The 13,927-nt window shown below is 38.2% G+C and overlaps 1 protein-coding gene across 1 annotated transcript in view; it reads right to left on the bottom strand.

Annotated features, from left to right (window-relative positions):
• Positions 1 to 13,927, bottom strand: part of TM9SF2 (transmembrane 9 superfamily member 2) — a 50,746-nt gene that overhangs the window by 15,007 nt on the left and 21,812 nt on the right. The window contains exons 4-9 of the mRNA XM_009333367.1: positions 10,049 to 10,116; positions 8,768 to 8,861; positions 7,870 to 7,997; positions 3,299 to 3,428; positions 1,560 to 1,684; positions 561 to 672 (exon numbers count right to left, since the gene is read on the bottom strand). Coding sequence (XP_009331642.1) covers positions 561 to 672; positions 1,560 to 1,684; positions 3,299 to 3,428; positions 7,870 to 7,997; positions 8,768 to 8,861; positions 10,049 to 10,116 — 657 coding nt within the window. The remainder of the gene's footprint in view (positions 1 to 560; positions 673 to 1,559; positions 1,685 to 3,298; positions 3,429 to 7,869; positions 7,998 to 8,767; positions 8,862 to 10,048; positions 10,117 to 13,927) is intronic.

Here is a 13,927-nt window from a genome sequence, read left to right as displayed (position 1 = left end):
CATTTAAAAAAAAAAAAAAATAAAAAAATCTCTTGCTCGTCACCAGAATGAGACATATTCAGGTATCACTGCTCCCTACAGTTGCCCGATACACTGTTCCTCTGTCTTTAAATAGAGAGTAGCGGAACAAAGAATACCAGCTTCCTACTCTTTTGCAAATTTCCATGGGAGGAAGACCCTGAAGAGAAGAAAGCTTTTGCAGCGGAGAGCAGAAAATGATCAGCTTCAACCTACCTACAACACTAATTTGCTGAAACACACAACTTCTCAGACTTAGAGCTTGGATTGAAAAATTAACTACCAGACAACCTAGGTAAATGTGGAAAGTGTGATTCTTTTAAAAAAACACGTATGCATTTCACATTCAGTGTGTGGGCGATGGTATGCAAAATTGTAAAGCATGTGGTTAAATCCCAAGCCACCTCTGACATTCCAGTTCAAATAAAGTTTTAAAACCACAAATTTACTATTCTGAGATAATCTTAGTTGTCCATCTTTATAATTCAGAGTATTAATACATGATTTTACGAGGTAACTACTACAGAAAACTTAGTACTCACTTCAAAAGAAACTGAGTATGTGTAAGCAATTTTGACTTCTCCATTAGCCTTATTACTTATATCCATAGGTACTCCTGAGCAATCAGGGTTGTCTGGATGAGTATGCTTGTAACTGCAGGAAGAAAAAACACAGAATGAAAGCTGCTTCACTGACAACACTCTTAAGAAATAATTCATTCATCTTACACAAGCATCGATTTCATCCAGGATTCTTCCCTTAAATATAAAAATTGTTCTTAATGCCTCATAAATTTCAGAACTCATAAGAAATGTACCATAAGCACAGGACTGTTTGATACTTGAACTTTTTAAACAATAGTTGTCTCTTCTAACAAGAAAACTAGAGAGAGCACAGTCTCTAAAGCAGAGCACCAAAAATTAAAGAAGCCTGAGTACTGCCAAGAACCTCCAAAACACTCAAAGTTACAACAACAGAATTGCTAACTTTTGTCAGAAAAAACCACTTTCATCATGATGCTGGACCAACAATGCAACAAGCTCAGTTATACCAAGAATACAAGCAAAAGGAAAGACAAGATGCTAAGAAATAATAAAACAGACATCAGTTGTGCAAAAGCCACACAGACACCAGAACAAATAGCGAGTATATTTGTGAAATCATTCCATTCAAATCCTGATTGCTGAAGACATCAAATGTTGCACTCCGATTACTCCTGCCTCAGGCACTGGTGGCCTATTCCGTCACAAGACAAAATGTTCCTCAGTAGGGAAATGAGGGTTGCTTCACTGAGCACATACCACTTCCAGGCTTTACTTTATCTTTTTTTTGGCCCAAACAGGAAATAGTGCACAAAGATCTATCGAATTCAGAACAAAATTCTGTTAGACTGTCCTACATTAGACTACATCAATCAACAGGAAAGCTAATCTACAGGTGACATATCTGAAAACATTTCTGACTAGCAACAGGTCCCCAAATCAAAGCAAGTACCTTGGGATGGACCACTGCTTGATGACAAGTTACTTCTGAGTACTAACCTCTTTGGTTCAAGTTTAGCAGCAACCAGTCTTGCTCCCAGAGCTTCATTTTCCACAACATGGTAATATATTTTTATGTCAACGTGATTGAAGATATAAAAAGTATCTTTTTCATGAAATTCTGACTGCAATGATAAAAGACGGTGTTAAACAATCAAAAAGATAAAGACATCTAAAAGCCTTCGGCAGAAGCTTTACGTAACAGAATTTTAGACCGTGTAACAGTTTCTGTGTCAAGAAGTTCTCCTACAAGATGACTGGCGGGATTCTGGGAACACAAAGACAGTAAAGTCTTTGCATTAAAGCCTTGTATTAAAAAGACAAACTAGAAAAGTTAATGCTAAGAACTGTCTACTACAGTTGAAAAGTAGAAAAACATATTAAATAGAAAATGTATTTATAAATATATTAAAATATTCCGTTAACTGAAGATGTCCCATTTTATTCAAGTAGCAAACTGAATAGATAACTATGTGACAACTTTCATACCAGAAGCATTTCATAGACATCAGCTATTTTAAAACAACGTATATATTTTTCATAGATTAAACAGAACCTCCCAAGACAAACAATACAAATAATTGCTCTCTGTGACAGAACCACCTTGACATTTGAAACCAAAGATGCACAGGCACGAACTACAAGCAGCAGCCAAGAATGCTGAACACAAATCTCAGGTGAAGGGAAACATCAGCTTGGTATTTAGTCAGTTAAAGAGGTTGTTAAATCACAAGCATTACGTCTACTGAAGTTCAATTAGTACTTCTTCAGGGTTCTATCCCCACCCCTTTATACAAAGCACCCTAATTATAAGAAGTTATATAAAGAACGTGTTCTTCTACAGTCCTTCAGTTACTCCTTCAAAGGTTATTTTCCTTTTATTAAAAACAAGTATTTAAACATGATTAAAAGAATATTGCCAGATTACATATTTGATCATAAATGTGTTTCCAGCATCCATTCATATGGAGCCTCTGAAACCAATTCATTATGGAGAAAAGGAAACAAAATTAGAAACTGCAGAAACTGTCATCTTTGGCAAGATCCATTAAGTAAAACCAACCATTTTGGTAAAACCAAAAACCTATTCCAGGTTCTCAGTGACCTCTCCATGGAAGAGGTCTGCGGTAATCTAAAGACATCCTGGATTTTCTATTGCGTTATTATCTCCGTAACACGTACAGTGCATTTATCTGGACCCCCAGCAGTTAATCCAATAGACCTGTCTCTCACTGGAGCAGCTTTGTTCACTCAGAAATCTTGTATTCTCCCTTCTTCCATCAGCCCACAGAGTTTTAGGGAAAGCAGTCCTTCAACAAATATTAATTTCCATGCAGAGGTACAAACATGTCTATGCAAACCTGCTTCCATGAAAACACTTCTTTCCCACAAAAATGTAAAGTCCAAGCCTTCAAATGTTCAGACTTCTTAGGCAATGAAGGATGACATGGTTTTTTTCTCCTTCACCCTTTACAGGTACTAAATGCTATGCACGTTCATCTCTTCCCTCTGTCTTTTAGAGCCCTTCTGTATCATGCAGCAGAAGAGACAAAGTTCTTAGGCTTAGATGAGGCTTACAAATTGTGGTACTTGCAGAGATATCAAAACATTTACCTAGTTTTAGGCAACAAGGGTTCTTAAGATAGTGAGGACTCATCATAGAAACAGGACATAGGAGAAATGCCAGCCTTTAAATTAGTAAAAAGGGGATATTAAAAAAAATAATTGCATAAACATACATTAATAACACAGGCATCTTTTGGACGGCCATCTTCTGTAATATAACAGCCAATAGGAAAACCAGGATTGCAGAACCTCAGGCCATCTTCAACATCGTAACACCAGGTCACAGGCATGTTGTCCACAATCCTGTAAACGGCACAGTGACGTTTCACAATCTTTCAAAATACACAGTGCAATGGAAGCAAAACCAGATTACTATTAATCTAACTTTGCTACATTCATTATTGGAAGATTAACTACAAGAATAATACTTCTTTCAGATCTTAACCATGATTGCCAATCCAATTTCCAAATGAGATATAAGCATCTAGCTCTTCAACTGAAACTTTATCTTTTTTAGAAAAAAAAAAAAAAAGAAATCAGTCTATTTCTTCACAAGGTGGCTTGGAAATAGGAGGCTTAGTCTGTGACCACCGAAACATTCTATTCACTAGGCTGCTTTCTGAAGTCCCCTTCTGAAGCCCAATACATAAAACTCTCCCACTCCAAAGTCATAACAATTTAACATTTCCTTATTTTGCCTTTAAAAATGGTCAAAATAATCCACTAAATCAGCTAAAATGAACTTGGTAATTTCAAGTTTCTTTAAGACAAAACACAAAATAAAACATTTTGCCTACACACACACATTATTAATTCTCCAGCTTCCTCATTGCTCTTCCATTGCAAAATACATTTTTCATGGCGCTATCTAAACTTTTATTTTGCATTAAAGCTAAAGTACAAGTTTGTTGAGTGGGGTTTTTTTTGCTATTTAAGTGAATTCCTGACCATCGACCTCAGTTGCAGTTCCCTGAGAGTATGGAATATTTCAACTAGATGGTTTACACGAGCAAAAAATTGTAAGCCACACTGGGCAAAGTAATCACTTTCAAACCTCCCTCCATTCACTTTCAAACCTCCCTCCATTGTTTACCTGCTGCCTTTACATTATTGCCTCACAAGATTTATATTCATATTACCTAAAAGTCCTGAGCCCAGTAGGTTTATAGTTCAATTTCAATGAAAAATTTGTAAAGGAATCCCACACCCCCATGAGGAGTTGCTGAAAATTATAAGACAATAAGATACAAACAGTATCCAACATGTTACAAACAGTACAAATGTCAAAACCAAAAATATAGTTTTAAACATAAAGATACCAAAATTATCACCTGTCCTTTTGTAAAAGGAACTACTAAAAAACCACAAACCTGTTTCTTTACGTTATTGAGTGTTTTAACTAGCTGAAAGATAAATCCCAAAAGAAAGTAATTCAAAGAAGACTTAAAATTCAGTAGCTGCCCTTAGGGCAACATTAATTGCTCCAAGGTATGTTTTTAAAGGTCTGTTAATAAACTTCACACATGAAGAGATGAGACAACTGCCACTTTTTGTGCATCACTAGACCAAAAAAAAGGACATCCCACTGCAACTTAGCACACATTTTTGTAAAACTTTTCAAGCTACTGAATATCCTTTACAAAGAAATGTCTCATTCATTCATAGGCTATTAATGTTAACAAATACCTCATACCTGATAATACCTCATCAGGTACTATTTAATACCTAGTAAAACACAGGAATTAAATTATGACTTCAGACAACAACAAAGCATTATTTAGTTTGTTGTGTATTGTAACAGTCTCCAACGTAGCACTGTTTTTTAAAGCATATGACTATATGGGGGTAAAAACAGCGGTACGTGGTGCCTTTGTTCACAAAACATAAAATCTGCGTCATCCCTACCACTAGCTCCCAGACAGAAGTAAGTAGCAATGCTCATGTCTCATACTGACACGCTGGAAGAGGTGAAGACAGGCCCTCCAAAAACACAGTTTCCAGGTTCTTGGGAGATTCCAAAGACTATCACAAGAGTTGCGAACAGCAGCAGCACCAACCAAATCCTACTCGTTTCACCATGCTACTACAGGGCACAATTAAGTTGCTGATTAGGAACTATTCCAGATGCAGATTCATTATACTTGGACCATATTTGGAATTTTACCTCCATAATATATGCTAGAGATAGCTCTTACTTTTGTTAGTATTTTCATTTCATAATCAAAACCAGGTAAAGCACTAACCTACTGCTAAAGAGTTTGGTTGGGATAAAGGCTTTCCTTTGAGTCTTCTACAGCAAAGACATACTGAGCTGCCTTCAAGCAGCAATGCTGGAACAAATTGATAGTTTAAGCAGCAAATCATTTTTCCACAGTTAATCTTCAAATTTAAAATGACTTGAAGAGATTATACACGTGGGGCAAATATGCTATACAACAGTGTTCTTGTATGTCTCTCAAGAACATCTGGTGATGAACATTGTCAGCCAAGATATCAGTATAGCTGTTGAGTTCAATTCAGTATGTCAACTCCTAATCTTATTAAGTGGCTTTTAAAACCTTAAAAGTACTTTGCACCATCTGTGTTCCCCACGAATTTATGATAAGTTGAAGCTGGATAATAAACCTCTTAAATCCTCACTTATGCTACCTTGCTGATCCCTGTACAACATACCCCTGGACCAGGCATCATTCATCGCAAAACCCAGCCACCTCCGCTTTGTGAAGCTGTGGCCGAGGGGGACTATCGTTACCATAACAGACATAAACAGGGATTCTTCATGCTACTGGTTCTAAAGTTTTAGGGCAGTGGGCCTAGCAAAAAACCAAACAGTAGAAGTGCTATTAAAAGAACTAAGAATATAAGAATATGTATGGAGTGCCCTAAATTTAAAGGGAAGTTTTCACACTGAAAAAAAGAACTACGTCTTACTGAAATCTGAACAGTCCTATCAAGTTAGCTGTACAGGCTAAAAAAAAATACTTAAATACACTAAGTATATTTGTAAAACAATTTAATCTAAGGGGAAAAAAAACAGTCTAAAGTACTTTTCTGTGTGATTAGTTTTACACAGTTCTGTTTCTGTATCAATAGCCAGCTTAAGTTTCGGGCTTTCCTAAAAAAGCTGAATCTCTTTCAAAGAGTGACAGGGTCATAGCCTTGGGAAACTGTTTTTCATTTATACACCAAAACATACACAAACTTTTAAAGCTGAAGCTTTATGCCACGCCAACATGCATCAAAGTGGTATAAATATTATAAATATATGCAGCGTTTAATAGGAATGCATCAAATCCAGCATGTTTGAAGATCTATTTATTTCGGCATTAGGCATATACACTCCGAATCCCTACAAAAGTAGCTGTGCCTTTCAGGGTTTCTTTATTACTTCTGGGTTCACTACCATAAACATATGGCTATTGTCTATGAATCCTTCTGACCTAATCTATCAACTTTCAACAACACTAATTTTCAAGAGGTTCCCAGAAAGCTTTACATCAGCAAGCCATAGTTTAGCCCTAAAAAGGATATCCCATATTGGTTCCCAAAAACAGTAGAAAAAGCACTCACTGCCTTTCCAGCACGGGTGGCTGTTTCAAAACTGAAGAAACAGAATGTGACATTACAGAAAAACGTTTAATGACAATGGCAACATTCAACATTTCACCTGCATTTTTAGTAATGTATCCAGGAAGTTTTCATCTAATTAGACGAAGACCGAAAACTTTGTTTCTGTGAAGCAGGGAGCACATATTTGGAATCATATGGGCAACGTCGGATAATCATGCTCATGTATTACTTGCCAAGACATGCCGCAGGAACTCTGACAACTTCACGCCAAAGTTTTTCCTTCTGCCCTCGCACCCAAAGGCTGCTGTTAGCACAGCATACCAATATACAAAGCACCATACAAACAAAGATAGTGTGGCTGGGCATTTCCAATATCAAGACGGAACCTGCTGATAAATATTTCCCAGATAAATATTTGCTGATAAATATTTGGATGTGGGTGCAAAGCATGGCTACATCCTAACTGAAAATCAGCATGACATTCAGCATACACATTCAGCCCTGCCCCACCCTTAACGCCCATCTTTTTTTCGGAAGAGGACCTCAATGTTCAAGCAGAAACAGAGCCCCAGCATGCTCCAAGATGACTCAGATGGTTACAGAGGGGCTCGGAGAATAGGAAAGGACCAAGTGTTTATGCGTTCCTCAAAATTATTTCATACATTAATTTTCATTGGCCGCCTTTCACTTGCACATCCTATAAGAGAAACAAACTTTGCATAACACTCTCTCAGAACCATTGATCCTATCTCCCGGACACGACATCTGAAGGGGAGTGCAAAGGCTCTCAAGGAAAACAAAGACAACACAGCAATGGAATGAAGGTCCCTTAAGACTTTTCTCAAGCTAGGGCAGATTAACTTCTACGTTTACAGATACAAAGAAATAGCAGTATTTTACAGTAAGCACAGAGGCAGCACAAAAACTACACGAAGCTTTATGTCTGGAACAGGCTTGTTTCTGTTATACCTGGTGCTTATCCTTCAAGTGAAGGACATTTTTTATGAAGATGACAAACAATATAACATCTTTTGCAAGAACAGAAGGGCAACAGATTCAGTGCAAATACCTAGTGTTCAATCTGTATTAACTTGCAAATACAAAATGATAAACTAAATTAAATTATCATCAACATACTAGACTAACCAATCCATGAATTTTGTTATCAACTTACCAATGATGTTGGTAATTCAGTAGCATACTTTTTTTCAAAAAGTCTAATTTCTGTTTATCTTCTGGCTTTGTGGTATCATATGTTTTTGTACAAACAGATTTACACGTCTCCTTGTTGTTGAATGTGAACTAAGAAAAATGAAAGATGAGCAAAAGGGCTGTAACAAACTTTGTGTCATTTCAGTATTTAACAAGTTTCCCCTATGCATTTATAATTGCCTATACTAGTATAATAAAAACACCTAACAAATTACCAAGACTATGTATATTAAGCCTCCAGAGGAGGTTTTTGGTGCATGTGCTATGAAACCCTCCTGTGCTCACTGTGTAGTGCCCTACACTAAGAGCTCCTTGTTACTAATTAAAACCTGTTTTCTGACCAGACAAGTCATTTGACCTCACAGCAGCAATGCTGTCCCAGGCAGATTCAGCTGATAACTTTCTCTCCTACTACATGTAGGAGTACATCAAAACAAAGAAGAAACATGTACATCTCTCCTACTCCATGTAGTAGGAGAGAAGGTGAGAGCGAGAGAAAAGGCAACCTAGCTAGCACCATTTCTAACTCTCCCATTTTACAGCTTCAGTATTTCCAGATCTGGTTCCAAGAAATAAGAGTACTCAATTCCCTCTCATGAGAGGACAGCTGAGGAGCAAGAATCAGGTTTTGGCAGGTTCCAAAGAGAGAAGACAACCTCCACAGCATTTCAGGCTACAGTTTCACAATGCAAAGTGCATAGTTACAATTAGGTTAAATTGACAGATTTCTGTTATGTGGAATTTCAGATTTTGAAGCTCTTAGAGATAAAGAGTTTGTGAAGAGGATCTTCAAGATTCTGATCTCCTTTGGTTACATTTGAACGTACATATTACTGAACACCCCTTGTCAGAGAACAAACCCTGTAAGGAGACGGTTCTATCCTCTCTCCAAACAATACTTGGCCAAGGTTTTCAGAGGGACGCTTCTTTCCTTCCGCTTGACAAAAATCAAACCTGAATTAGAGAAAAGACACAAAAGTTAATATAATATTCTCAGCTGCAAATATTAGACCTCAAACAGTGCTCCCAAATCAACACCTTCATCACAAGTAAAGGAACTATACAGCTTTCCCTCTAGACAACAGTTTCTTCCTTGAACCTGTAAAGCAAAGCGTGAAAATCATAGTCCCATTTTGAAAAAAAACAAAATAAAACCAACAATCAAATCTCCTCATCGCCTATTTCAGAACCCAGTTTACATTAAGCATGGTAGCATGAAAGTTTCCTTGAGTAATTAGAAGTTTCCTATTTTAACAGGGATTTTAGCCAAGAATTAAACCTTCGCGTAGAGTTTCATGGCAGGTCTGAGAGAAAAACATGACGGGCATATTCTTGGCGGGGGGGGAATAATAATAAAAAAAAAAAAACACACACGCATACAGACAGCTCCTTTACAACGAAAAAAAAGAAAAAAAAAAAAAAAAAGACACACACGCATACAGACAGCTCCTTTACAACAAGCACTATTAAATAAACAGGTTATTGCAGTTCTATTCACCAACACATTTAATAGCACATCCTCCAAGTTTTTCCAGCCTAATTTCAAGTATATCACATTTGTGTTCATTAAAGTGTAGACATAACTAGTGCTTAACCTCTTCAATATTAACAGTCAAAATATTCTTTGAAGCAACAACTTTACATAGTTGTACCAGGCACTGATACATTTTGTGCACTCCTATGATGTGTACCAAGAAAACACTTAACACCTCATTAAGATAATTGATGGGAAGTTCACACCTCATTACCGCTTTAACTCATCTGGCTATAGGCTACTAAAGACAGCAGTAATACTTTGATCTCTAAAATGACAACTAATGCAGAGTAAATGTTATATATAGACACACACACATTTTAACCTTAAGTTACTCTAAAGAGGTGATTCGACCTACATGAGGGCCTATGAATCCATGCACTACTTCTAAAGTATGAGCAAAGGCAACTGAGAGGAAGGAAGCAATGTATGCATCCATCTGCTCCTTCAAAATTCTGTATTTGTAAACTTATGTTAGCAAAATAAACAGACATTCCTCACTGGCAAACTGCTGCAGCAAGATGTAGATGATACTTCAAGGTAAATAAAATTCATCTTTTTGGAAGAACTGATAACTAAAATGACATAAACAGCATAATATACTTACGCAGTATATTCGTAGGGAAGGACAGACTCTACAGAGTCAAGCCTGTTCACAAACAGCTCGATTCCAGACTGAAAGAGTGGAGATAACCAGCAGTTATATTAAAGCACTTCTTCAATTCTGACAGATATATATGTAAATAGATTTGCGTGAATAAGGTAAAGGAAAGCTGAAAATGTAAGATTTGTGTAATTATACATCTTGAAATGTAGAATCTTGTGTAAGGAACTGTATCTGCTGAGAGCGTAAGTAAACACTATCTAACCATCACAAAAACAGTGACCACATGACAAACGACTTTAAGGTTAACATAACCATTCAAACTACAAGGTAGCAAGAAATCATGCACAAGAATAATACAATTACCACAGTGTCTAGTGTTTCAGTTTAATGTACCAAGTTAGAGCCACATTAGCCATCACCACAACTTTTGTGTAATAAAAGTCTTAAAAGAACATGAATAAAAGTACAGATGAGATCAGTACTTCTTCCTATAATTAAGCTGCTCCACAATTTTATCTATGTAGCGACTGAAACCTGAACTATGAGGATTTAAACAATCTATTCAGACTGATATACTATTTTAAGTTTGAACAGAAGCTCTTTCCAAAGAGAAGGCAAGGATATCCACATTTACCTTCTTATAAAAGTTTATCAATAACTCTAGCAACTCTTGAGTAAGAACCTGCTGTGGTTTCAGACTAGTTTGGTCTATACACATTAATTACAGATGGGGTAGCCTGCTGCTATGGAAAGGGAGAGGTCTCTCACTCTTCCCTCTTACTCTCAAAATCCCTTCCCTTATTCTAGTCCCGCGGTCCCAATACATTTCAACTGTTTACCTTACACTGCTTTTGGCAGTTATCTGCTTGCAGAGTAAACCAATTCAACTGGCTAAAACAGCAAAAGACTTACCCAAAAAAATTTTTAAAGAGCAGTTTTTAGCAGCATAGCAAGTTGAACTGTCTTACTGTGCAATCAGACAAGAGCTAGAGACAGCAAAAGGAAGGTGAGTGCTTTCAGGAACAAGACCTCCCCCTTTCAACAGCGAGCCATCTATTTTCTCACCATGAATCAACAGGACAGCTTTTCCTCCCTATGAAAATTCACTCAAGTTTAGCCAAAGCAAGAAATTCGGGGGGGGGGGAGAGAAAAAAGATGGAATTGTTCACATGTATCTGTAGCTCAGATACTTCAGTGAGATACTGTGTTTTACTGATATACTGTAGTTGTCCATGTGCAAGTCAGGATGCAGTTCCACAAGAGGTAGGGAGCTGTCAGGTTGACTCACTAAGTGAAGGCACACCTTACCGCTCCTCTTTCCTCTGCCCTAAGCCATGCAGACCTGCTGCTTACGTCTGGGTAGCGCACACCTGTCATAATTCTGTAAGCCACTTCAACTCACTAACACAGCAAAAAACTAGTCTGGCAAAAAGTTGGATAGCTTCCTGCCATGTTAATAAGCTCAAAAAAGGATTTAACAAGTGACACAGCCGGGACAATGCAGAGGACAGGAACACATTGCCCAGAGGAAGACAGGAATGAAATCTCTCACTTCCAGCAGCAAGGAATTAGACTGCCTCAGCTGGTCACAGAACCGTGGCCTTAGATTAGCTATTTTTCATCGGAGGAGGAGATTTACCTGAATGGTCCAGTTTTCCGTAAGAAGTACATGCATTACTGCAGATCAGCCCCTTTGATAAACAATTTCCCATACAACAGCAAGTCCCCTTTGGAGCCACCGGTATTTTTTTTTTTTTTAAACTGAGTAAGGATTCATACTGTTCAGGCAAGAGTTACTATTTAAGTCTGCACAGATGACATTCCATTTCTGATGATATTCCAACCAGAAACAGGAAAAGTAGCCAAACTGAGTTTGCCCAAGCAGATTAGCAGACAGCTTGTAGGAAGGGGGAAAGTCAGGAGTCTCATCATTCCTGTGCTGCTAGCCACGTGCCCCACTAACAACATCCCACCTGATCTCATCGACAGAGGACAGGAGATCCACAGAGATTATAACAGACAAACAGTACCATTTAGAGATCTGGTCTGTGGATCTAAGTCCTCAAGGCAGAGGCGAATTCCATATTATTACTGACATCATAATCGACAGTGACACTTGTAAGAACTCATCGAGAACATGTTAAAAAATTAAGGTTGTCCAGGGAAGCTTAGTTTTACCCACTTACGTAAATATTATAGCAATTATCTGATCACATATTGTTTCTCCTCACCAGGGACCAGACTACATTCAGCTGCAGACTACATGGAGAGAATTAGATGTGAAGAGTGATTTAGACTTCTCCATATGCCTGTGTCTCACTTAGTATGTAAATTGGCTGGCACGAGGTAGAGGAATATAAGAGGTGGCTAATTTCAGAAAGAGATTTTTGCAATAATACACCTGTTGAGGTTATCCTAAAAGGTTCAGCTAGCCACTGGTGGTAGACTCACATTACCTAGGCACCTCACTTCACATTTACAAAATGATAAATTCTCAGGATAAGGAGACAAACATTTCGTACATATTATATGAGGAAAAAAAATACAGGGACATCTGAGAAAGATCACCCCATAAGTGTCTCAGGTTGGTTACAAAAGACAGTAGGCAACCTGGTTTACTTGACCTAAAAAAAAAAAAAAATTCTTTTTGCCACAATCCTAGCTTAAAACAGGAATAATTCAACCATAGCAATGTTTTTCAGGGATGTTGTGAAAAACTACAAACTGCAGCTTGAAATACAGTCTTGGCCTGTATTTGAAGAAAAAAAATTCCTTAAGAGAGTAGTGCAGCACTGTAACAAGTCACCCAGGGAGGTGATGGGTGCTCCATGCTTGGATGTTTTCAGGGCTTGCTCAAACAAAGGTAGAGCTGAGCTGATCTAGTGTTGGCAAGTCGTGCTTCAAGCATGAGGTTGGACTACGTGACCTCCTGAGATCAGTTCCAAACTCCATTTCTATGATCCTATAAAAGAATGTCCACAGAATGTTTTACTACAACAGAAGCTGCATGGAAAGAAGAGTGAAAAAATCCACAGCTATGTGTTAGGTGCAAGATTTGGCTGGTCTGAATGGAACAATACACTTAAATGAAGGGAAAAGTCATTTATAGCAACTACGTCTCCATTACACATTTGGCTTATTACCTGCTCTACTGATTCACGACAGCAAACGGATATAGTCAGTGCAAGGTATTTACCAAAAGCGTGCAGTTTAAATAGCCTCTTATTCTGAAGAATCATGGACCAGTGCTTCATGTAATACAGAAAGCGTGAGACAGCCACTTTCAACAGCAGTAAGGCAACGGATCATAAAAGCGATTGGTCTTTAACTTTCTCATTCAAGTCTTAAAGCACGGTCTGGTGCAATTTCCATCACAGCAGCAGCAAACAACTTCTAAAGCTCGCCCAAAGGAGCAAAGATTATTTTAAGTACAGACTCCCTTACCAGGCAACATCCTTACAAATACGTAATTTGGTATGTGAACTCTGCTTGTCACTTACGTAGGCATAAAAATAAGTTTAAGCTTCACTTGAGACTCTGGGGCCTCGAAGCCCCCTACACTTCAGATTCTTGCAGCCAGGAAGACACAGCAAGGAAAGCGCCACCGCACGCTTGCCTTGATTTTATATCTGCTTGCGGCCATCGGCTGCTCGCTCCTGCCAAGAACCACACGCTCCCCCCGGCACGACCTGTCACTGCGATTCTTACTTTCTGCAGCTTTCCAACAAGTATTTAAAAGGGCCCGAGAGATACGTGGCCGGGCTTCCTATTTCCGCAACGTGACCATAACTCACGAGATGAACCCACAGCCCTTTCCTTCCCTGCCAGGGACCGCGGACGCTTCACCATTAGCGATTACAGTGGGAACCGAAGACCGCT

The sequence above is a fragment of the Pygoscelis adeliae genome, unplaced genomic scaffold (assembly GCF_000699105.1).
Source record: "Pygoscelis adeliae isolate BGI_AS28 unplaced genomic scaffold, ASM69910v1 Scaffold48, whole genome shotgun sequence".
In the NCBI taxonomy this organism is placed as follows: Eukaryota; Metazoa; Chordata; class Aves; order Sphenisciformes; family Spheniscidae; genus Pygoscelis; species Pygoscelis adeliae.
Note: the sequence above shows the minus strand (reverse complement) of the source record. Positions and strands in the feature narration are given on the sequence as shown.